This window comes from Canis lupus, chromosome 2, assembly GCF_003254725.2.
Source record: "Canis lupus dingo isolate Sandy chromosome 2, ASM325472v2, whole genome shotgun sequence".
Taxonomy (NCBI): Eukaryota; Metazoa; Chordata; class Mammalia; order Carnivora; family Canidae; genus Canis; species Canis lupus.
The window spans coordinates 2,649,127-2,676,204 of NC_064244.1; the positions used below are offsets into that span (position 1 = coordinate 2,649,127).

The 27,078-nt window shown below is 34.6% G+C and overlaps 1 protein-coding gene across 33 annotated transcripts in view; it reads left to right on the forward strand.

The window, feature by feature from the left end:
* The window catches only part of PARD3 (par-3 family cell polarity regulator), a 651,639-nt gene that overhangs the window by 385,134 nt on the left and 239,427 nt on the right, over window positions 1-27,078 (forward strand). For 23 of the 33 annotated variants that reach the window (XM_049099647.1, XM_025478491.3, XM_025478472.3 and 20 more), the window contains 5 exons: window positions 6,697-6,822; window positions 7,925-8,310; window positions 12,209-12,348; window positions 14,848-14,976; window positions 17,276-17,314. In XM_049099647.1, the coding sequence (XP_048955604.1) occupies window positions 6,697-6,822; window positions 7,925-8,310; window positions 12,209-12,348; window positions 14,848-14,976; window positions 17,276-17,314 (820 nt within the window). The remainder of the gene's footprint in view (window positions 1-6,696; window positions 6,823-7,924; window positions 8,311-12,208; window positions 12,349-14,847; window positions 14,977-17,275; window positions 17,315-27,078) is intronic. The other 10 variants (XM_025478477.3, XM_049099602.1, XM_025478492.3 and 7 more) reach the window with 1 other exon arrangement.

Genomic DNA, 27,078 nt, shown 5'->3' on the forward strand with positions numbered 1-27,078 from the left:
TTATTATAAGATAGCACTGGAGAGATTGTTACAAAGCACTTTATGAGTGACCTGTGGGACTTTATTCGGTAAATAATGGAGAAATTGTTAAAGGTTTTCAAGAAATATGATTGCATTTTTTTAAATAATAGTTATTCTTTTACCTGAACTCCAAAATATAACTTACAGTGGATATTCTACATCTTTTCTCCTGTGGAAACCAGTATCGCTAAAGCATATTATCCTTGGTAAAGGGCAGTCTGTTTCTCTGGGTGTTTTCTGTAATGGACAGTTCCCATTTGTATACATTCTTCTTTTTCTTAGACCTGTGGTCCTTGCAGTGTTCATTCACAGTACTTTTTCAAATGCAAATAGTACTCCTATGCTTGTGTTTATTTTATCTAGCAAGTTTTTTGTTTGTTTTTTAAAAGATCTGGTATCTACCAGGCGGTATTCTGGTTTCTAGACGTTTGGTAGATCAGGGATTGGCAAACCCTTCACAGGGTCAGATAGTCAATATTTTTGCATTATGGGTCACCGAGTTTCTGTTGCAAATATGTAGCACGAAAGTAACCATAAGCAATATATAAGCAAATGAGTGTGGCTGTGTTCCAATAAAGCTGCATTTATAAAAAGCAGGTGGCCAGCTGAATGTTGGCTTGTGGGCTGTAATTTGCCAGCCCTGTTCTAGAGAACCAAACAAATAAAAATGCCTGTCATCATGGAGTTTCTGTTCTAGTATTTTTCATATCTAAAATTCCTTCTTCTCTCTTTTCTAATCATAATATTTGGGGAGAGGCGCAAGAGTCCATCTGACCCTGGACAACATGGGTTTGAATATGTGAATCCACTTATAAATGGATTTTCCCCCTATAAATATAATACAGTACTGCAAATGTTTTTTTGTCTTCCTTATGATTTTCTTAACATTCTCTTTCCTTCATCTTACTTTAAGAATACAGCATACATATAACATGCAAAATATGTGTGTTAATTGACTTACATTATCGAGAGCAGTTGGGCTATTAGTTTTTAGAAAGTCAAAAAGTTATATGCAGATTTTTTACTGCATTGGGGTCAGCACCCCTAACTCCACATTGTGCAGGGGCCAACCGTATACACTAGTTTAGTTAGTTCAATGTATATGTTACTGAAGAATTATAGCCAATTTGAATTTCATGGACTAGTTCATATAAGGAAAGCTTTATTCAGGGCTTGTGTATTTCTGATCATTGTAGAATTTTGAAATTGATTATCACTTTTCAAAAAATAAATATGCTCTTTGAGTATTCAATTTTAATTTACTTCTGAGAAAACATGACTTAACTTTATTAACTGAATCTGTAGTCTTTTGTCTGAAAGTTTTCAGTTCATTCTTAGCTGTAGACTTGTTTAATAAAGGACTATACTAAATACATTTGTTTTAGAATAATGTAGCTTACATTTATTTTTATTTATTTATTTTTTAAAGATTTATTTATTTATTCATGAGACACACACACACACACACACACACACACACACACACACAGACATAGGCAGAGGGAGAAGCAGGCTCTTCGCAGGAGCCTGATGTGGGGCTACATCCTGGCTCCTGGGATCATGACCTTTGCCAAAAGCAGCTGCCCCACTGCTGACCACCCAGGCGTCCCTGTGGCTTACATTTAGATAAATCTTTAAGTGTAGAAGTATGATGCCTGTCATCTCTGCCCTAAGCTGAAGGATTTCTCTACTTTCTTTTTAATTTAAGATTTTATTTTTATTTATTTGATAGAACAGGAGCAGGGGGACTGGCAAGTAGAGGAAGAAGCTCTCTCAGCAGAGAGCCTGACATGGGGCTCGATCCTAGGACCCCAGGATCATGACCTTAGCTGAAGGCAGATGCTTAACCGACTGAGCCACTCACGCACCTCAGGATATCTCTACTTGTTTACTTTTTGTTGCTGTTGTTCTATTTTATCTCCTCTATTAAAGATTTAAAAAACTAAGTTGTTTTTTCTTTTTAATTTGGGACTTAGTTGAACTTTTTTTTGTTTGTGCCTGTTGTGATGGTGGCTATAGTTCTCAGGGATCAAATGTAGGTAATGGCTGGCCCCCCATGTGTAGTGTTCAATGAGGTGAGATGGTCTTGCTGATGGGATCCCACCCTGCCCACTCTGACTCTGACTTCACCACAGTTGTGGTGTTTATACTGTGTCAGCTTTTATTAGGATGAATTATGATCATTTCCATACAGCTGGGTGGCTGTTGTGGGAGCTTACTTTATCAAAGCAAAACTCAGACTTGCTTAGCCAATTTAGATGTCAATAAAACATTTGTTACTTATTTTTGGTTTTATCATTGGTTGTAATTTATACTTAGAATTGAAAATGTTAACATGTATGACTGAGTTTGTTTTAATTAAATGTATAATTAGGCTAATGAACCTTGTAAAAATGTAGTGGTGCAATCCTTAATATAATCTAAGCAGTTAAATTTCTAATTATACATCCAAAGTCATGTACAAAGATGCAGCATTTCAATGGCTTGCTTTCTGTGACTGTAGTCTTTGCTCCACCCCCTTTTGTAAGAAACATTGCTCAGAAGCCAGGAGAAAGGGCTTAAAGAAATATGTATATGTTTGCAGATATTTATTATAGAAAAATCATTCAGAAGTGAGATTTGTACATAGTGGATATAGTACTTTTCCCCAAAATTTTGAAAAAAAAAAAAAAAAGGAAATAGTAGAAATTGGGCAGGCATGGGGATGTTTCAGATTTAGCAGAAAAAAAATCTGTGTGCTCTAAAAGTTTATGTGCCAAGTTGGATTTACATTAGATTCACACAGGTAAGGGAGGTTCTGTTTTTATATCCCCAAACCCTACAAACACACCTTCGTAAATCTGCCTCTCCATATTAATAAACGCACCGCCTCTTTCCTCCTGTGTCTGTTTGTGCATTTCATCTGGGGAGTTCTTCTGGACTGTAACCCACCCAGAGCTCACCCCACTGCCTCTTTTCTCTCCTCCTCTTCCTATTTTTTGCAGAGTGACTTCTTCTTATGGAAAATGGTTGTCCCTGATAAGGAATTTCAGTACTAACTGCCTAGAGGAAAAACTATTCTCTATCCCAGCATATGGACATGCCAAAATGTCTGGGACTTCATTAACTTCATTTATGTCTCTAATAAGTGTTACGGGGACCACAATGCCATAGTTCTTTATTACTCTAGAACAAATACTAGGTGCTGGTTGAATTTGCAAAAAACATACCTAAAATTTATTTTTAATTATACTGGTGGAGATGGCTTTAAATTGAATGTGGGAGGCATGGAGATCTATGTGCTTGCATTCACGTTTTTCAGGAAGATGAAAGTGTTACAACTTCCTGTTGATTTCCCTTCAGAGGGTACTTTTCATTCTCAGGCTCGCTGTTCTGTTATCAGTTCAATTCTCTTGTGAAGTTTTTTTGATAGTTCCTTCCCATTCTTTTTGTAATCATTTTCACCTAGTGAAGCAAATGAGATAATTTTGCAGATTGTACCACTTTACTTTTAAATTAATCCATTCTTTTTTGAGAGAATGATTCTAATAGTGTGGTCAAGTATTTAGAAATCAGCAGGCTACTAACTTCTCCTTAATTCAGTCTGTTCCGTTGATTCCCTGATCACTTGCTGTGTTACTTAGGATAAAATTCTTCCTCCCTACCCTCCCTTCCCCAGTGGGTTTTCTAGTCTCCAGCACTGAGAAAGAAGAGTCTAAGATTTTGCTGCTATTTTAACAACTTTGGATTCTAAAAGCCTCATTTAATAAACTGTTTATGTTCCATATGAATGTGATGGTGTATTTATTTTTGATTTGTATTTTTCACTGCATATTAGGATTACTGATGAATTAGGCCATATATGAGGACTTATTTGGAAAGACAGGCCATTGAATAAATGAAGCATGCCATGCTTTTTTTTTTTTTTTTTTTTTTTTTTACTGTGAATTATTATTCTAGAATGATTCCTGGGGGAGGGAGGGAGTAGATTGTAAAAGAAAAATGATTATCTAGATGAATATAAATCCATAGACCTACTCATCTGAGAAATATTGGTGCTACTTGTAGAATTAAATTATGTATTTCCAAGTTGTGTTATTTTAAACTGTGTTAAATACTGAAAGGAGCTATCTGGGGTAAATTTGTAAATTTAAACAAATGATCAGTACTAGTTAACTGCTGAGTAATTTTCATTAAACACAGTCTGTCTCTTGTCTCTCCCTCTCTGTGTATAGGTGTGTATATGTATGTGTGTATATTTATGTGTGTGTGTGTATATAAGAATATATATGTATCAAAGTATTCTATAGGCTATTTTAGAATACATAAAATATTTCAGAATACATAAAAGCGTAATCATTATTCATCACTTTAGATTGCAGAAATTTTGTAACCATACTGAGAAATAGCTCATGATTTCACCAATTTAGAACTAATTACTTAACTGGAGTGACTCTTGGAAAGGCATACTTTTACTGCACACCAAATGCATGCACCCTGCAAAGCGCTCTTGGTCTGTAGAGATAGCCTTAGCAACAAGTGTGGTGCCTCATGTATGATTGTGTTGTGATTGTCTGTGGGTGGCTGAATCATCTTTTCCTTTAAGCTGTTCTTTTATATGGTTGCTTTGAGGGTGAAGTGGCCAAATGTCTTCTAGTTCTCATACTGTCAAGAACTGTGATTTAATTTGATGTCTCAAATTATTTTGTCTCATTCAACAGAATCATGGATATATCTTAATCGATTCCTCTCTTAGAACACTTAGTCAATTGCACATAGAAACACACACAACAGGGAAGTGTTAGGAGACAGATCATGGGCACAGATGACATTTTAACAGTAACTTAATAATTATTGGTGTGTATTGTGGGATCTCTTTCTTCCAAATAAGACTCAGACCATTAGGTTGCTCATACTTTGTTCTTCCCTTTGAGCTGAGGGGATTTTTATATTTGTTTAATTCCAATATATGGTAGTGAGTAACCAAACATTACATATGTAATAATGTTTTTATCAGTCACTAAGACTTTTAGATTCTTAGACTAGTAGGTACTAATCCTCAAATGGTGAAATTACAAAAGGCGATTTAAATGTTACCTCCTCTGATGACCTTTGCCAGTTGGTGGACTTGACCTTAGGATAAAACATGCTGTACTGTACTTAACAATAAACATTAAAATGAAGTTAAAGAATGACTCTGTAAATATTCATGAAGGAAACAAGTTGAAGTTGCAAAATAACCAGTGAAAAAGGACCTTTTGCTTTCAAGTTTATTTCAGTTCAATCATAATTTGGTGTAAATGACATCTTCATGAAGAAAAGGATCTGAATCTAAATTTCTTTTGGCTCATTTTCTTCTTTGCAGAAAGTTTCTTAGAAACGTGAGACTTGTTTGCCTGAGCTAAACTCTTGTGGTTTTCATTTGTCAAGACCTTGCTACTATTTAGGTGCTTGAGCCTGCGTTGCTGATTCCCATCTTCTCCATCTTGCAGGAGCTTACAATGCACTAGTAGAGATAAGATGTGTATATAAGTAACAATTACAGAGAATTACAGAGATAAATGGCCACAGGACAGATAAGAATTACTGTAAACGTTTAAAAGAGGAAGCTGTCTATATGGGTATCTTTTTCCTGGAAAGCCTATATAGGGCATGGCAAATTGTATTCTGTTGGAAGATATATTATCTATATCTGAACTATTGGAAATACCAACTTTAATTTTGGCAGGATTCTAAATTTGAGTATCTATATGGATATTATCTCTAAATATGGAGATTATGAAAGAAAATCTAAGCTTTGGACAGGCCCAAGATAGGTTCATAAAAATTTTTAATGTGATCATCATACAGAATTTATGCTAGCCATCAAGTCAGTCACAGCACCAGAACTAGGTAAAGATTCCTGTTCTTTGTACTGTGGTCAGATAATGTTTGCCACTTGTCAGGGTATCTAGAATATTCTTTCTGTCAGTCAAGATATTAGTACTCTAGACCAAGTACCCTACTAATTTTTGCTTTTTTATCTCCTTATTGGTCTCTAACAGTTCATTCAGGCTTTTCTTTCAACCTGCAGTTTTAGCACACATTGATGAGGTTTGAACCATTGACATTCGAACCTGTCACTGGCTTTCTCTTATTTGTCTCTAAATGGGAATAATGGCAACAAATTTTTCACTTTTGGGAGACCTAACAAGTTTTGAAATTTGAGACGCTTAGGCACCATCAAATTCAGATGCCAAGAATCAAAACTTTCCTCTTTTTCTTTGCAAATGTACAATGCACTGAGGTTAACCTTTCTTTGATCACCTGCGCGTGCACGGTGAACCAGCCGGCTTAAAACAGAAAACTGCCAGAGCTATCCACAAGTGCATGGTCTTCTATGCTCCACACTGCGATATCTAGTGAACCATCAGGCAAGCTCTGTTTGAAGCATTTCTAAGCATAGTTTGTTTCAGAAACATAATCCTGACAACCAGAAACAATTTATTACATTTATTGAAAGGATCCATTTCTGCACTTCATTTATATGGTTGTGCTTTTTGTGTTGGTGTTATTTTCAAGTGTATTAATAACGATTTAATGTACTCCTTTATCAGGAAGTCTTTGTAAATATAATACCAGCATTAAAGCAGTAGGGCATTGTGCATGGTAGTAGAAATATTACATGTGTAATGATTTGCATTCTTAATGTTCCAGAACCCTGGGGTTATTAGTAAAACGATTGGAGAAAGGTGGTAAAGCTGAACAAGAAAACCTTTTTCATGAAAATGATTGCATTGTCAGGATTAATGATGGCGACCTTCGAAATAGAAGATTTGAACAGTAAGTGTGTGCTGGCTGCACTGCTGTTCTTTCATGCTCGAGGCATGAGAGAGTGTAGTCCATTGAAATGCTTCAAACAACATGTCTCTGTCTTTATACTAGAGAGGAGTATTTTCTGTCATTATCTAGCTTTTAAAAATTTAATCAAACTACAGGTAATTACTACCATTAGACTATATTTCAAAATGCCCTCTGACTGACAGAGCGCTTCTTAAAATATTATGGGCCCAATTTATACTTCACAATTTTGCTACTTCCTCACCTTTCAGAAAATTTGCCAGCGTGCTGGGCTTTATTATATTTTAACTCACGTTCCCGACTTTGTTGCATGTAATGATTCATCTTATAAATAAGCAGAGAAAGCTCCTTTGAACTACAGTGTGGTCCACCCAATTTTCTTTATCCTGATTTAAGTCATTACTCAATTAAAAAGATAAAAGTTGTCCAGTTCCTCTAAAATAGGACAAAAGTGAGCAGAAATCATAAGGATTTCGTGTGTGAGATCTGAGTCATGAATGAGCGTGAGCTGGAGCAGTTGCTCAGGCTGGTCGTGGACTAGCACCAGGACCAAAACTCTTCACATTTTAAGTCACTGAGGCCACACTGGTTTTCTTAAGAATTTTGCATACACTTGTGTTAATTTTGCTGATAATGGATAGTTGATTTCTATAGTTTTCTACATATATTTATTTCTTCAAAAACTCAAGTGGTTCCATGTAACAAAATGTAAGTTTTAAATGTATTGGATAATGTTGTAGAGACAAGATTGTATTTAATTTCTGTTCCTATTGCAATTATAATACCTCTATTGTGCTTAAAACTATTTAATAATTTGTGATTGAGTACCCGGTATTTTATCTGTAGTTATAGATAATTTTCTCATTTTTATTAAGAGAATAAAAAATTTATATTTGGAGAAAACAGCTATGCTTCTATCAGAGCTTGCAAACTTGATTGATAAATGGGATATCAGGATTTTGTTTTTCCGTTTCAACAAAGTCTGGCAGTTCTTGTTGCTTAATTAGTATACTTAATTAAGCTCATAATATCTTCTAGTCTGCCAGTCTTAATTTGCTAATTTTCCATTCTTTCTCAAACCCAGAGCACAACATATGTTTCGCCAAGCCATGCGTACACCCATCATTTGGTTCCATGTGGTTCCTGCAGCAAATAAAGAGCAGTACGAACAACTCTCCCAAAGTGAGAAGAACAATTACTATTCAAGCCACTTCAGTCCGGACAGCCAGTATATGGATAACAGGGGTGTGACTAGTGCTGGACTTCAGGCGCTGCCCAGAGCACCCAGATTGAACCACCCACCCGAGCACATAGACTCGCACCCCCGCCTACTACCTCAGAGCACACACCCCTCCGGAAAACCGCCGTCAGCTCTGGCCCAGGCCCCACAAAATATATTTAGTCCAAATGTAAGCAGTGGTTATAATACGAAAAAAATAGGCAAGAGGCTTAATATCCAGCTGAAGAAAGGTATGACCCACCTTGTTTTGTTTTATGGAGTTTATTTTAAAAATCAAATCAACTAATCCATTATTATAAGAAAGAACGGTTATAATGACTTAAAGTATTGAAAATTGTAGTTTTTATGCTTTTCAGATTCATTTTGCTGTGTCAGAAAGTGAGGAGTTTAGAAAAAATAAGGCTTTAAAAATAAGTTTCTGTGAAGAAAGTAGCAGCCACTACTGTGATTAAGATTTTTGGTAACAGAAGGAATTGGTTTCAGGATATAATTAAACCCAAAACAATAGTGAGGACTAGACTGTTTGGATCACCCCACTTGAAGTGCAGACATAGCTCTCAGAGAGGATGTGAGAGCTCCTCCATATGAACCCAATCATTTTGGTAAGGGCAAGTGACTGATTAATTTGAAGCTGTCAGTGGTTCGTGATAGAAAGTAGATTCACCGAGCAGGTGGCTCCTTGTCTGCTACTTAACCAGAATGTTACGCTGCTTTCCTTTTTTAAGATGACAAGGGCAATTTAATGGACCTTGCTAACTCTTTATTACGTGATGCCTTATGTCAGTTTTTTTATGTAAGTATCCCTTCCATAGACTATGCATCCTTGTGTACAGGAAGCGTACTTTTCCATTTTGTTCTTGACTGACTTAGCGTAGGCTGCTAGGTTTGATCTTCTGATTTCCAAACACTGTCCCCTCCAGGCACTGAGTTACACTTTTGCTGTTAATTATCCATTTTAGCTGAGCATTCTGATCTATTTTAATGTCATATCTTTCAAAATGGTGTCATAAAGAGTATTTCTCTTTTTATGAGTTCAGCCAACTCCTACAGTTAGGTGGAAATGAATCCAAGAGAGGTAGAGTGATTTCCTCAAGTCACATGGCTGTTAGCAGAGTCTTCCTAGACCATTTTCCATATCCTGACATTTAAACCATTCTTTCCACTTGGAGTAAGGTTTACAAGGTTGTGAAGTCTGAGATTCCTATTTCCTTTCTAATTATATTCTTTCATTGAACTTTATGTGAACCACAAACTCCTTATTTCTGGTTACTGACTTTTAAGCTCCAAATACTTGGTTGACATGATCAGGAATTGACAGCTTTACTCCATTTTTGAAACCCCTTCAAATGCAGAGTAATATCAGCATAAACCCCTTTTAGTTTTATTCATTCCTAGATGAGAAAAGTATCAGAACCTGTCGTCTTCTTTCTCTACTCAAATGACAGGACCTTGTTTTTAAGCAAAAACATAATAAGCACAAATGGATTATATAAAAACTAAAATTCTGCTTGGGATCTCTCAACAGAGGAAAAATAGTTTCCTTGGTCATTGTCATAAAGATATTAGTTCATAAATATCTTTGCCCTTTTACACTAACAGGCATATTTTTATTTAGATAATTACGTTTTTCACACAATTATATTTTAACAACTGATACAATATGAACTTTTAAATTAAGTGAAATTTTATTTGCCATTAATAGAAGCATTCTTTTGAATACAGAAATTAACAGTTTTATTTTAATAGCATTTTAAAAGATATGATTATGTTGACACAGCTAGTTGAGAAAGACTGTTCTCAGTCATCGAGATCAGAAAAAATGGGAACAGTGGCTTTCTTTTCATGTTTTTCTGACTTTGAGTATTCTAAATGATAAAGAGTCTCATAGCTGTATCTTGATGTTAATTTACTGTGAGAATGTGTGGCAATAAGGCAGAAACCAACTGTGTGTTCTGTCAATACTTTGCAAATATTTTATATGAAAATTAAACTAAGTTTATGATAAATAAGAGTGAAGAATGCTGATCCTTTTTTATTAGTATGAAATACAGATATTTTGATAATAATGAGTGAGAATTGAACAAGCCTTCATTGTAGCTCACAGATAAGATTTTTTATCAATTATGATTGTTGCATTTAGCATTTTTAATGAAGAAGCGCATCAAAAACATAGGGTGTGTCAATGTTAGACTTTAAACTCAGTTCACAGTGAACTGATATGCTTTGAATGACAGTTCCTTCATAAACTGAGATCAGTTCTATGTGCTAAAAGGAGGAGCCTTCATTATAATGATTCTTAGGTATAATTTAAGAACCATGTCATATAAACATGACAAAATAGAATGGCCCTTATGTACTTGCTTCCATAATTATGATTTCTTAATATTTATTGCCATTTTGCCATTCTCAAATACCCTGCTGTTTTGTAGAAATTAGCTTTTTAATAAAGTCAAAGGAGAAGGTCTGTAATCTGTTTCAGTCAGTGCAAAATGTTTTGTTGGCTTTGCTAAATGAAAATTGATATCTATTTATCTTTCTTTTAAAGGTCACTGCCTAAACTTTTAGCTTACAGATTTAGGGGTTATTGCTGATATTTTAATAGTATTGAAGTTCATATAACAGTCTTTGTAGTTCATACAAATTAATATTGCAAAAAGAATAATTTAGAATTCTTTCTTAATAAATGTTATTGCAAGTCATTAGAGCTTCATGAAAGCACAGAGACATAAGGACAGGTCCCAGCAGAATAATTAGGAAAATTTCATATAGACAAAATGCCATTCAAGTCTTCAGCACAGAAGACTCAAGAAATTAACAATCCAGGCACATTAAAGTGACTTCAGACTTGAAGTAAATGAAGGTTTTGTTTGAATTTGAGAATATATATATGATAAGTTTCGTTACAGGTATAACTACGGAGTGTTTTCTTCATATCAGCTTTGTTTCTTCTTTCATCCACGTTTTCATTCATAGTTACTTGCCCATATTTATTTACCCACAGATTTGTACTCTTGCTTCTAGTTTTGTACTGAGTGCTGCATCAAATTAATGTATTCTTTCATAGAATTTTCACCTTTACATAGCTCATTTTCCCACATGAGCAAGTATTTGTCCTAGTATCATTTCAACTGAAATGGAACCTAATATCCTAAAAAATAATTTTTAAAAAAGCTCCAGTAGAAATTAATCATTATTAGAAGTGTTATAAAAATTGTGTGATTCACTAGAAATTTGTTGTAGCCTTTACATTTTTTCTTGGCTCATTTTGACTTGTTGCATGTTGGTTCTGGTAACATATAGCCTCTTTTCTGTACTGTATTGCACTTACGAGTACTTGTCAAGAAAGCTGCTGAAGAACCTAGAATTGAAATTATACAGACCAGCACAGTTATCTGTAAATGCCTTATTAATTTCAATACCTTTAAGCATAGTGTGATGATGGTGCTTAGACTTGATAACAGTGATCTGAGATGGGGTGTTCCCTGGGTAATTTGCCTTTGTTTTTTTGAATTTTATTTATTGATTGAGAAAGATACATGGTAAGATTTAGGTGAATAGAAGAGAACTAGACAAATATAATATGGTTCATCCTGTCAGTAAATAGTTTTAATTATAGTTTTGGGAAGTTCTGTTATCTAGAATAATTTCTCTTTTCACTATTTCTTTTTGGTCTTCCTGATCATTTTCTCTTTCCTTCTCCTCCTCCTACACTTTAAATCTGGATACCATTATTATACAATATTAATTGATATTTGAGATACTGTGGGTATTAACAGAATTTTTTTTCTCACATGGCGAAATTACATTTATTTCATATCAAAATTTCAACCAATTTAAAAACTTTTAGCAGTCATACTTGTATATTACCTTTCATCTGTCTTGTACTAGAGTCCCGTTTCTTTTTAGATGAAAGAATTTTTATGTGTAAGCCACTTAAACCTTCCATAATTTAGTCTATTTTGAAAAAGCTATTCAAACTTTTAAATATTAAAAGCAATATAGGCCCCTGTGAAAGTTACAAAATGTCAAGCTGAGGTAGAGAAAAACAAATCCTTTATATGCCATACACCTGTGAAATTCAAGGTATCTCATTTTATTTACTTTTTTTTGTTGTCATCAAATTTTTAGGTACAGAAGGCTTGGGATTCAGCATCACTTCCCGAGATGTAACAATAGGTGGCTCAGCTCCAATTTATGTGAAAAACATCCTCCCAAGAGGGGCTGCCATTCAGGATGGCCGACTTAAGGCAGGAGATAGACTTATAGAGGTGAGTGACTTCTCTAAGTCAGAAGTTCCATAATTCTTAAAAAGTTCTGTTTTCAGGGCTCAATTCTTTTTCACATCTTTATTAATATTAAATTATTTATTTTAGCAGAAATATGCATCATAAAAGTATATTTATGCTTTACTTCTATTTGTTTCCATGTTCTTTGATGAGAAATATCTTTTCATTGAGTGTACTCATAAATTTTTAGTTACTCAGACATTCGGTTTATGAGATAACATAACATTTGTCATTATGTAAGTACAATATCTGTTAGGTTATATTTCTAGATGGCTCTAAATTTATGTCTGGCAATATAGAAATGATATCTACTTTGTAATCAGAAGAGACAAATGAAGTAAATGAAAATAGTGTATCTTGATGAGAGGAAGTTTTGAAATGGCAGCATGGAGAATGAACTGAGACATAAAAATCAAATGTCAGAAAAAAAATAGTCCTTCAAAATTTCCTTTCTGCACCTCATGAGTTTTGGTTCATTGGTCTTTCAGGCCATCTTAGGCATACATAAACATACAGAGAAATTTCTGTGTGTGTGATTGCATATATATATATATATATATATATATATATATATATATGAAAGGAAGAAAGATTGAGAAAAATATTAATTTTCCCTAGTGTTTTTTTCAGAAAACGTAGTCTGTATTCTTAGCAGCAGATGCCCCTTTCCTAATTATTAACTAGAATTCAAACACTAATGTTAAAGTGCTTTTTTATGGCATTACCCTTTCTTCATTACTTTTAGCTTCATATGTAGTTATGAAGCCTCCAGATCAAGGTCTCTTAAAGATTTCTTGAAAAGTAATGGAGCAGAGGATTGATTGCCTTCCAGATTTTTCCATGGCTGTGTATTGGGCCTAGATTTCTTAAATCTTACACCTTTTCTTTGTGTTTTGTTCTTGTGACACCATTTTTAAAAGGGGAATTGATAGAGGCTAAATAAAAGGAAAGGTTTGAGTATAAATTATATTTAGAGTTTTGTTTCCAGAAAGGGCCACTTGTCCTTGGGGTCTAAGTTAAGTAGTATTTGTTCAAGTTTGTGGTTGTAGCTTGTTTTATGTAGTAGGAGGCTCAGCTGAGTCTTGATTTTAGTCATCTTTGCCTCAGAGTCCAAAAAATGTGTGTCCTTCTCTCTCTCAGGCACCAGCCTCATCTTTTTTCAAGAATCTCTCTGCTCCCATAATTGCTTTACTTTCCACACATCACAAAGGCTTTTGTTTCTCTTAGCAGTGGGAAAAACCTGCAACCTGTGTTTCTTCAGAGTTAGGCTTTATGTTCTGTAGCTATCAGCTTTCTTTGAAACTACATTTTCACATTTTTTGGAAAGATTTTATTTATTTGAGAGAGAGAGAAAGAGAGTGAGGAGGGGGGAGGGGCAGAGGGGGAGGGAGCAAATTCTCCACTGAGCAGGGACCCCAATATGGACAGTTTTGTGGGCAGTTTTTCTTAGCATCTGGATATTTAAAAAAACAAATATGTATCAAGTTACTAATTTTTTTATTATCTAGAAAGTTTTTCTTTTTTTGGACCTGTTGCATAGATAATTGCAATAGATAATTGCATTATCTATTTCATGCAATCACTTAATAGTGGTGCATTGAATTGTACAAGATACTTTTTAGTAGGGAGTGAAAGGTTCCCAGATGTATTTTAACTATAGGGTAATATTGATATTACAACTTAAATAATATACTTTATTGCCATGGACAAAATGTTATTTTTCTCTAAAGTGAATGCTATAGAATAGTTTTTAACTTTTCACTCTTATTTCTTTTAAATATATGATGCTTTCTGATAATATTATTATACCTCAAAGGTAAAAATGATGAGATTCTCCAGGAATTGGTTATTTCAAATCTCTCTCTTTTTCATCATCATCATCATCTCTTTTTTTTTTTGTAAGATTCTCTTAAAATGTTGAAAAGTACTGAGATATTGCTACCTCAGAATATTGCTGCCCTTCCATAAATATTATTATTATCTTGTGTTCTTCTTTAATATTTACCTTTTAAGGATAAAAAGTTATCTTTATGATTTTCAATAAAATTTCATTGAAAGTTTTACCAAAATATTTTTAGTGTGCCTATATTACCCCCTTTAACAGCAACACCTTTTTATTTTGATATAAAATATTCTATGATACACAAAGCCATCAAGATATCTTAGTCCAAAGCCAGTAAGTTTTGTGTTACAATGATAATTTGGATATGTTTATTACTTGTTACTTTTTAGTGCTCTGGTGGCTCTGGCTTTGGCTTATTAATGAGAGCTAAAAGATTTACTACTTCCTGTTTCACTTCTAGATACTTGGTCTATGTTTCCTTATTAGCTACAGCAGCCTGGTGATTACCAGATTATGACAGAATTTACCATGAAATGAATTGTGCTCCATAGTAGACTTGATAGATTCTAGGGTGTATGTCTTTTCTTCTGTCATATGTTTGCACAGCATTGCAACTGAAAACGTTTCATTTGTTTTAGGTAAATGGAGTAGATTTAGCAGGCAAATCCCAAGAGGAAGTTGTTTCCCTGTTGAGAAGCACCAAGATGGAAGGGACCGTGAGCCTTCTGGTCTTTCGCCAAGAAGATGCCTTCCACCCAAGGGAACTGGTGTGTAAATTTAGAGCAGATGAAAGATTTGTGATGCACATGAGCTAGGGATCTGGGCTAGCCACCTGATGGCCAGTGTGTATCATGACATTTTCCAAGTAGTAGTTTTTGTATCTTTCAGCCTTAACTTAATATAAGCATTCTTTTCTTATATTCCATCCATTTTGAAAATAGATATCCACAATGTGGAATGTAGGGGTATTTAAAAATCAAATTGCAAGAGTATTTTCTAGGACAGCAAATGTTTATTAGTGAACACTTTCAGATGGAGTGATTGAATACAGAGACGTTGATTATTTCATAACTGTCACTTCAAAGGCTGTTATTGAAAGCTTGCCATCGTCTCCACTACATATGACAAATGTTCATATTTCAGATTTTCATAGTGCATCTAGCTAAGCCAAGTAAAGCTTATTGCTTCCTGTTGTATGAAAGAGAGTACCTTAATTAAAGTATTAGTATTGAAAGTAAGGAGACCTGAGTGGTAATAAGCCCCATGGCCATTAATTACTAATATTGGCATTATTTGGAATGACATAAATGAAATGAAAAGGCATTTGTTTGCAATTTATTTCATGTTTTATATGTGTATCAATATGTCTAAATATAAGAAGTATTTACATAGTATTGGTGTGAATGAAATATGTATAGTAAGTTGACATAGTTTGAATGTTTTTCTGCAAAAAGTGCCAGGTTTCATTTGTTATGTAACAACATAATTGGAGGAATCACTTTTATCTTTTTATGTGGTAAGAAAATTGTTTTATTTCCAGTACAAGTGGTATTTTAAATATTTCAAAACAGATTTTGGCTTGGCCATTTTTGAGCATTTGACATCTCTTTCCATCCGTTTTTAGCTTTAAACAGCAATTAATTTGTATATATTGAAGTGGCAAGGTTTTAGGGGCACAGTTCCAGAATTTGTCAAATAGCCCTGAATCTCTCAGGCTGATATTTCAAGTGTGAATGTGTACTGGTTAATAAAATTTGACTTTTGTTATAAGCCAGATATATTTCAGTGTGGGAATACCCCATGCCTTGGTGACACAAATTTACTGTGATTTCATGGAATTTCTGATTGTGATAGGGCTGAAAGCTGAACACTTGTGTTTTAAGTAGATTTTGAAAATTATAAAATTGTCTTTATTTCTGTTTTAAAATGTTGAATGCGTTATTTCCCAATTTAAATTCAGTTTTCCATTTTCCCCCTACTGTTATCCAATTTTATGCTTAAAAGGCCACCTGATCCTAAATCTGGAGATGTCTCTATTAAATTGTAAATGAGCCCTTAAAAAAGGTAATACTAAGCTTTAGATGTGATTTGATGAAGCTTTAATTCTTCGTCAGTATATCTTAGCCTGGGTAATAGTTAGCATTATCAGATTGCCAAAACTGAAACACTGCTCTTCAGCCTTCTTAGACTTAGTGCCAACATAGAGCCAGCTTAAGGTTATTCAGGTTCTTCTTGTCCAATTTTGATCTTCCAGGCTTCTGTTTTTCCCTTCTGCTGCCTTTTTTTTTTTTTCTTGGTTATTTAATTTATTGCTTGTGAGCTTTTCATTAAGGAGTGAGCCAGTAGGCCGTCAGTCTATTATTCATGTTGCAGCTGCTTTTTAGGTTTTCAAAGAACAAAATTCTGAAAACTTAAAGGGGGGGTGCATTTAAAATGATCTTTGAATCTAATTAACAGAACTCTTCTCCTCTCTTTGGGGTGTCTGTGTTTAAATTCTGTGTCTAAAACAAAATACTGTTATCAATATGTGCCTTTTTTTATGTCAGCCCTCTAAATATATAATTAAAGCAACTCTATAATATGTGAAAAAAATCACATAGGTAACTTGTGTAGCATTTTAAAGTATAGTACTTGTGGTTTAGATTGTGGCTCAAATTGTTATTATCTGGCATAGCTATTGAATTATAATATACCTTATAACTTAGATGTAGTTGGGGAAATTAAAAAAAAAAAGATTTAGAAATAGTGCCACATATAGAGAGCCAGTCTAGTGAGATTTACTTTCCTCCAAATAATAAATTCATGATATACAGTGAGTGAGCAAGTAAAAATTTACATCTAGAAAAATTTCTTAAAACACACACCCACACACACAGAAGATAATATAACCACATCAGTGAAAGTTTGGAAGATTGAGTAATACATCAGCCATAACATAACTACCATCTATATATTTTGTGGATTTTAAGGACCAACAAAATTTCCTTTAAAGTCAAGCTTTGTGTCCCTGTGTGTTGAAGATGGCTTTGGTCAGTCTGTATTTATATTTTTCTTCAATTCTTCTAGAATGCAGAGCCAAGCCAGATGCAGATTCCAAAAGAAACGGTAAGAGCTTTGTCTTTTGCAGGGTGCAGAGATGTTGGAAAGATAAATGGAACTAACTTCTGACTAATTAAATATGAAGTTACTTGTCCTCCCTTTTTCTGGCTCATAATAGATACTATTTAGGTTCACTATGTAGGTTCATCTACTGTGTAGATCAAAGTGATCTCATTGTAAACTGACATATTGCTACTACCACAGATGGAGAGTATTTCAGGATTACCTTTAGATAGACAAGGATAGAACAGAGAGAAATGTTAAAGTAGTTTCCTGTTCACCTTCACAGCAAGAGGTACCAAAAGTTGGTAAGTGTAGTAGTTTGGTATAAATATAAAAGACTTTGAGTTGTGAAATGTATTTTAAGTGGACTTTGAGTTGTGAAATGTATTTTAAGTGGCTACTAAGTAAAGAAACAATAAAAAAGAAGACTCAGTTCAGGCACAGAAAAATAGGGAGGGTAAAAGCACAATAAAAGTGTATTGTAAGGAGGAAAATAAAGTGATATGTCAGTAATTAGGCACAATGTATTAGTTGTCATAATAACTTATAAGTATTTTATCATATAGCATATTATAATGGGGTAATTTCTCTTAATAAAAGTAACTGCTCACAGCTTAGATTAAAATGCAAACATAGTTGTGTCCTGTTAAAGAGACAAATCCTAATACAGACTAGAAATAAAGCAGTAAGTTGAGTCTCGCAGGCAATGCTAATGGAAAGAAAATAAGAATTGCCAAATAAGCGTTTCAGTCTCTGAAAGTATGGTTTTAGTGTGACTGCACAGCATGGGGTGAAAAGAGAGGGTGTTTTATATTGACATGTAATATCCAGTAGAAATTCTAACATTCATGATCCTTTATACATCCAACAACACAGCATAAAAACATATCATCCCAAACTCTCATAAGTCATGAGAAAATTTAACAAAACCATACCTACCATGGGTGACGCTAGTCTGTATTTTTCTGAAAATTGTTATATTATGCAGACAAAAAATTAGAAAATGAAGAATTTTAATAACATAGTTAACATGTTTGTTTTTTTTTACACATTCATGAGCAGACAACTTAGAACCTAATAAACAAAATGTCATTTAAAATTATTCCATAATTATAAACATGGATAACAAATCAAACCTCAGAAAAATCAGTAAACAACATTGAGAATATTATTATACATTTCATAAGTATGGGTTGTAGAAAATTTATGGCCTTAATTTTTATTCATAAAATCAACTGGTCAATGATAATTAATCAAAATCACCATGGTATTTGCTTATGTGTATGGAGGGGAAGTTGAAAGGGAAGGGGAAATCAGATTGATTTTAAAGAATTTAAACTAGGCACAAGTGTGATTTATACTATTTTATATACAATAATGATGGCAAAATGTACTGTAAAGCTAAAATACTTAAAATGACATGATATTGCTCTAGGAATAGATGAAGAGAGCACTTGAACACATTAACAGTGATAGACCTGATGTATGTTAAAGGCATTTCAAAATAGTTATAAAGGATAGTTTACTTCATGTTAATAATAGCCTTTCACTTTAGAGAGTTAGATTTATTTTTCTCATCATACACCAAAATAAATCCCAATTGGTTATGAAATTAAATGTTAAAAAGTATTAAAAATATGTGAAAAATAAAATAAACATATAAATAATAAATAAAAAATATATGGGAAAATATCTGTTAACTTTGGGTAGTGAATGCCTGTCTAAGCATGGCAAAACCAAAATGTCAAAAGATAGATTTAGATTTGTCTCTATAAAACTTTTGTATAGCAATAAACATAACGTGAAATAGTGAGAAGATAAATGCTAAATGGCAGAAGTGTTTTGCAGTATGACCTTTGGTGAATAACTACCCCTTTATTGTTGGAATCTTATCCTAGAGCTTTTGTGAAAACAAAGTTGTCACGCAATAAAATATAGTTGACCCCAAACGAGGGTTTGAACTGTGTGGACCCCCTTATATGTGGATTTTTTTATATATAATTACGCTATTATAAACGTATTTTCTCTTATGATTTTCTTAATAACCTTTTCTCTAGCAAACTTTATTGTAAGAATATAGCACATAATACATATAACATAGAAAATATATATTAATTGATTATGATATTGATAAGGCTATTTAGTAAAGTTTATGGGGAAGTCAAAAGTTATATGAGGATTTCTACTGTGTGAGGGGTCAGTGTCCATAATTACCACCTGTTAAAGTCTAGGACAGTGTGAGATGGAAAATCATGCTATAAGCTGTAAAGATAGGCATGTTCTTTCAAAACATTTAGGCAGTCCTGGTGAGGAAATTGATGAATAGCCCTGACCTTTTCAATCACTGAGGGGAAGAAGTGGCATTGGCTTTAAATGTGGTATTCCACTGAGAATTCCAAGGTCCTTTTCAGTCCACTACTCAGTCGCCTGTGTGTTCATGAGAAAATTGGCCCAGTAAATGACAATTCAGTCACCTTAACAAAAGAAGAAATATACATATGTATGTGTGTCTGATTTCTGATTATAAATGGAAATTTTTTCTGATGAGAGTTTTCCAAGCTGAGTCAGAAATCAGTTTGTTTTTTTCTAAATATTTTCTTTTTTCTTTTTTGTTGTTGCTGTTTACTTGTTTTTAATATGTCCTCTCATATTGGTGTCTCTGTATCTCCTCTTGCTATGTATTTAATTTAATACCGTTTTGCTTTGTTAATGGTTTCAAGTTACATTTTTAAATGACTTACTGTGCCTCTGCCTTTTGAGGGCAAGTCATTAAATTCATTCAGGTCTTGAAAATCTCTGATATTATTTAAGCTTTTAGGTAATTGTAAGCACCTTGAGAATAGGTATGTCATAAAAGTCAATTAATTTGTTAGTTGGTTGATTATTACAATGGCCCATAACTGATTTAGTCTGAGAAATTGAAAACACGTTGGTAAGGTGTAAGTTCAGTGACTAGTAGACCTCTTGAATTTATAGATATAAGTTTCCTATACCTCTTCTAAATATCATCTTAATTAATGAGAGTGGGAGATTATAGCTGGGGCGCAAGGGGGGCCAGAGAACCTAGCTCTTGGGGTCCCAAACAAACCAGTTTTGCTGACAAGATCCAGAGGCAGAGAGATGAGTGGTAATGAAAACAAGAAAATGATTTATTTTAGTGAGGCCAACACTGGGAAGATAGTGGACTAATATCTCAAAGACTGTCTCCCATGTTCTAAAAATACTTCCAGGTTTATACAAGGAGAGCAAAGGTTGGTAGCTACAAGTGTTGCCACATGAACTGGGGAGACTGAGCCCTGAGTCCTCAACCCATCCTGTCCCAATGATGTCACCCAAATCTTTTGGTCTTGGTGGCCTTATGAGAAAGAATTACAGGACAGATACAACACAGCACACAACTGACAGTTGTGTTATATTCACTACTTTGGGTGGAGATTTCTTAGAAGCTGGATTTGAGCCTTTTCTTCCTTATTTGGGCAGGGGTTTCCAGCCTACTTTGTCAGCCATCTTGGCCCTGTCTGGTTTGATCTAGGTTCTTGTGAGTTTGTTCAAGTCTTACCAGGACAGACCTCTGACTTTCTCAGTAGCTGGCCATGACTTCATTTTTCTTGGCCTCCAGGCCTCCTGTTAGAACTTCACCAAATGCCTCTAACACATACAGGTGGTCAGTGAATGTCAGGTTGATCCTTGTCTTTGGGTCTGTCACACTGGGGTCTCCTGGCTCGGAGTAGTCCTTATTTCCTGAGGGGGTAGTTTTGGTTCTCACCAGGTCATGCCTTGCCTGCAGGGTCTTTTGCCTGAGTTGAGAGATAAACTGAAAAGAACTTAATCTATTAGAGAGTACAAGGTCACAATGGAAATAGTTGAAATCCTCGTTTAAGATTAGAAAATCTGGTTTCAAATTACTTATTCTAAAGATTTTTTTTTTTTAATTCATTCATGATAGAGAGAGAGAGAGAGAGGCAGAGACACAGGCAGAGGGGGAAGCAGGCTCCATGTCGGGAGCCCGATGAGGGACTCGATCCCGGGACTCCAGGATCAGGTCCTGGGCCAAAGGCAGGCGCTAAACCGCTTAGCCACCCTGGGATCCCCTCAAATTACTTATTCTAAATTGGACAAAATGGAGAGTCATTTAGCAGAGGCTCAGCACCACTTGCTCTATGACCTGAACAGACTCCCTTTGCCTTTGAGTTTATTTACTTAAAATAAGGCACTCTCCTTTGGATGTCCTGTAGGATAAGACAATACATGGGGTACTAGTCAGGGTTCTCCAGAGAAACAGAACTAATAGGATATGTGTATATATAGGAAGAGATTTAGTATAGTAAATGGCTGTCATGATTGTTGAAGCCACCAAGTCCAGATCTGTAGTGTGGGGTCAGCAGGCTGCAGACCCATGAGAGCCAGTGGTACAGATGCAGTCTGCAGTCAGTGGCTGGAGAATCTTTTCTTCAGGGAAGCTGTCTTTTAACTGATTGAATGAGGCCTACCCACATTGTAGAGGGCAATCTGTTTTATTCAGAGTTCATCAATTTAAATATGAGCCTCATTCAAAAACACTCTAAGTTGACATAATAAAATTAACATCACAGTGAGGTGTAGTGAATTTACCTGTTGGCTGTAAGGCTTTTTACTAAACCAAAGTGCCAGTTTCTTCTTTGGCTCCAAACAGGACTAATGTAGGCCTGCTTGGTATACCTCCCCAAGAACTTTTTTTTTTTTTTTTAAAGATTTTTATCTCTTTATTCATGAGAGACACACACACACAGAGAGAGAGAGAGAGAGAGAGAGGCAGAGACACAGGCAGAGGGAGAAGCAGGCTCCATCAGGGCCTGGCATGGGACTCGATCCGGGGTCTCCAGGATCACACCCTGGGCTGAAGGCGGTGCTAAACCGCTGAGCCCACCTGGGCTGCCCTCCCCAAGAACTCTTAAGTAAGATCCATGTCAAAATAAAATTTTATGTTAAACAGATTCAGGGTCATTAGATAAAAGTAGGTCTTTAGAAAATAATATCGTTTAGAGATGATACTAGACCACGGAGATAAGACATGCTTGAATGTCATGAATTCAGAAATGCATTCCAAAAAGAGTTAGTGGGTTCTCCCTATGGAAAATGTAGGAATACACTGGGGAGTCTTCAAGAACCTCCCTGAAGATCAAGAGGCATCTTGATAGGCTAACTTCAGAAGATTTAGTCTTGATTTAGAGATTTAATGAGCTAGGTAATAAGAATTGTCATTAACAGATTCGTTTAACTAATCATTATAGGAGATCAAGTAAATGCTACCATAGGGACCCCACCATAAAATGAGAAAACTGTAGAAGAAATTAAGAGAACTATCCCATTTGCAGTAAGATCAAAAAGATAAAATACCTAAGTATAAATTTGACTAGGACAGTAAAAGATCTGAACACTGGAAACCATAAGACATTTGTGAAAGAAGTTGAAGGTGACACAAATAAATGGAAAGATACCCTGCGCCCATGGATTTAAAGAATTAAAAATGTTAACATGTCCATACACTACCCAAAGTGATCTACAGATTTAATGCAATCCCTATCAAAATTCCAGTGACATTTTTTACAGACAGAAAAGTGAGACTAAAATTCACATTGAACTACACCAAAGACCCCGAGCAGCCAAAGCAATCTTAACAAAGAGCAACTAAGCTAGAGTCATTACACTTCCTGATTTCAAACTACATTATGAAGCTTTAGTTATCAAAACAGTATGGTATTGGCATAAAAACAGACACATAGGTGAATGGAACAGCATAAAGAACCCAGAAATGAACTATATATGGCCAATTAATTTATGACAAAGGACCCAAGACTATACAATGGGAAAAGGATAGTTGTGTTGAGAAAACTTGATATCCACCTGCAAAAGAATGAAACTAAACTCACATTTTACACCATAAACAAAAATCAACATAAAATGGATTAAGGATTTAAATGGATTTATGAAACCATAAAACTCCAAGAAAAAAAAAAAACATGCTCTTTGACCTTGGACTTGATGAGTTTTGAATTTGATACCAAAAGCAAAGGAAATGAAAGCAAAAATGAACAATGATAGCTACTCAAATTAAAAAGCTTCTGCACAGGAAAGGAAATCCATAAAATGAAAAGACAACCTATAGAACGGGTGAATGTGTTGGCAAATCATACTTCTGATAGGGCATCAGTACAAGAATACATGAAGAACTCACCTGACTCAATAGCAAAAAAATAAACAATGTGATTAAAAAATAGGCAGAGGAACTAAATAGAAGTTTTTCTGGAGAAGGCATACAAATGGCCAGAGAATACATGAGAAAGTGCTGAACATCAGTTAATCAACAATGCAAATCAAAACCACAAAAATCCCCTCACAACTCTTATAGTGACTATCATCAAAATGACTGGAGATAACAAATGTTAGGAAAAAGTGAGGAAAGGGAACCCTTGCATACTGTTGGAGAGGATGTAAGTTGGTGCAGCGATGATAGAAGATAGTATGAAGGTTCTTCATAAAATTAAAAATAGAGCTACATGTGATCTAGCAATCCCACTTTTGAGTATATATATCCAAAGCAATTGAAATCAGGATCTTACGGAGATATCTACACTCCCTTTTTCATTACAACATTATTCACAGTAGCCAAGAGATGGAAGCAACCTAAGTATTCATCAGTAGATTCATAGTTAAAGAAGATGTGGTGTGTATATATGTGTATATATACAATGGAATGTTACTCAGCCACAAGAAAGAAGAACACCCTGCCATTTGCAACAACATGGGTGAACCTTGAGGGCATTATGCTCCTTGAAAGAAGTCACAGAAAGACAAATATTGTGTGATATCACTTATATGGGGAATCTAAAGAAGCCAAACTCCTAGAAACAGTCTAGAGTGATGTTTACCAGGACCTCGGGGACGGGAGGAAAGACGAGGTGTTGGTTAAGGAGTATAAGCTTCCAGTTATAAGATGAATAAGGTCTGGGGATTTAATATACAGAATAGTGTTTGTAATTAATACTGTATTATATACTTGAAAGTTGCTTAGAGAGTAGACCTTAACTGTTCTTACGACAGAAAGAATATAGAATTATGTGATGGTGGTGTTAGCTAATACTATAGTGGTAATCATTTTTCAATTTGTCAGTGTATCAAATGAACCCATTACACTCCTTAAACGTCTATAATGTTGTATATTAATTATATCTCAAAAAAGCTGGGAAGAAAAAAGTCAAGTCAAACAAAGCAAATAGGGAGCTTAATGAGAGTGAATTTTGAGTCCTTACATCTTTATATCGTTGTGTAAATTGGGTTAAACTCGTAATGAAACACTTTGTAGGCCCTATTTTGTGGAATAATGTGGATATTGTAGAGAACACATATTAAAGTGTTTTTTGAGTTTTTGATGAAGAGTTATACTGTCAGACACTGATCATATGTTGGCTTTAATAGTTTGGTTTTGAGCAGCAAATATTGCTATTGTCAGCATTTTATATAATCTCGTGCTATTTTTAGTGTTTTTAAATGCTCAAAATTATTTTAAACTTATAATTCAATGAAATAAGTTTGAATTCAGATGGTTCAAACTTATTTTTTTTTAAGTTTTTTTTTTTTTTTTTTTTTAGCAATCTCTATACTCAACATGGGGCTTGAACTGAGAGTCACATGCTCTGCTGACTGGGCCAGCCAAGATGCCCAGATTCAAACTTATGTTAAAACAATTTTTCAGGGGATCCCTGGGTGGCTCAGCGGTTTTGTGCCTGCCTTTGGCCCAGGGCGCGATCCTGGAGACCTGGGATCGAGTTCCACATCAGGATCCCTACATGGAGCCTGCTTCTCCCTCTGCCTGTGTCTCTGCCTTTCTCTCTCTCTGTGTCTATCATAAATAAATAAATAAATAAATAAATAAATAAATAAATCTTTTAAAAAAGAGGAAGTGAGAGCACATTCCTTTAAAAAAATAAAAAAAAATAAATAAAACGATCTTTCTCCAAAGTTAGGATAGAATAATATTTTCATGGTATTACGAAAATAGTAATGACCTTGTATAGTCCATTTCTGTGTTGACTTTAAGGAATTCACTTGAAATTGCTTACTATTACTACAGTAAGATAGGCTTTCTTAGTGTTTGGTATGTTTTCCCTAGAGAAATATATCTTAGTTATTTTTTATTGTCCTTTTGTAGATAGTAATAAAATCAATATTTTAAAAATTTATTGTATGTTTTTTTTTTGCTATTAAACTCTTAGGTTATTTTTATGTTGGTAGAAATACCTTTTTTAAAAGAAAATGATTTTATTTATTTATTCATGAGAGACAGAGAGAGAGGCAGAGATATAGGCAGAGAAAGAAGCAGGCTCCCTACGGGGATCCTGATGTGGGAACTTGATCCCAGGACCACGATTGAGCCAAAGGCAGATACTCAACCACAGGCATCCCAGAAATACCTTTTATAAAATGAAAATTGTTTTAGGTTTTGGAGAACTAATCTGGATTATTTACTATGAATAATTTTTATTCTGAAATGTCAGACTTTTCAAAGTTTCAAAAATAGCACAGAAAACTCTAGTATACCTTCCCCACATTCCCAGTTGTTAATATTTTACTACATTTGATACATAATTATCTTTCACCTTCCACTCCCTCCTCCACTTTTTCCTCCTTTCCTTCCCACTATATATATTTTTTCTGAATTGAGAATAAATTTGATGTAATTTCCCTTATCTGTAAATATTTCAGTGTGTCTGTCCTAAAAACAAGGGCATATCCTCCTGTAACCAAAGTCATGAAATTGACATTGATTTGACAGTGTTATACTATTGCTTACCCCAATTAATGTGCTTTATAGTATGCAGAGATAGATGAATGAATGAATGAATGTGAATGATCAAATCCTGGTCTGGTTTCTAACTCAGGACCATGTATGGGATTTAAGTGTCTAGTGTCTTCAGTCTAATGTAATCTGGAACATTTCTTCAGCTTATCTATTTTTCATTTTTGAAGAGCAAATTTCTTTGAGAATGTACCTCGATTTGGGTTGGTGTGACTTTTTTTAAGATTTTATTTTTATTTTTTATTTATTTATTCATGAGAGAACACAGAGAGAGGCAGAGACATGGCAGAAGGAGAAGCAGGCTCCCCAAGAGGAGCCCAATGTGGGACTCGATCCCAGGTCCTGGGGATCATGCCCTGAGCCAAAGGCAGACAGACGCTCAACCACTGAGCCACCCAGGTATCCCTGGTATGATATTTTTTAATATGATAAGGATTTTCCTCCTAACTTTACATTACAGATTAATAACTGTTATCAGTACTTGTATTATTAAGCAAATAAATTCTTTAAATTTTACTTATTTTACATCTACCATTTGATTTAGAATGGAGTCTAGTAAGGCCAGATGTGACATTTTGACTTTGCTAATAATAATAAGTAACCTTATTACCAGCAACAGATAATGTGTGTAAATATTCATCTCACATATAGGATAAATTAAAATATATAACTTAAACTTTGGGCCAATCTTTTAGGCAAAAAATAAAATAAAACCAAAATAACTTCTCCATTTAAAAAAAATCCTCCTCTTAATTAAAAACATGAATCGTTGTTCCTATTTGTGATAACTGCGTACTATTTAATCTCTTTGTGCTGAGTGAATGTAATCTCCCTTTAACTTCTGCCAGCCTTTTGTTAGCCTGAGAATGTGATGTGCTGCTACCAGGGCATATTGGTTTTGTAAGGACTGTGGTATCCCTTCTGAGCACCA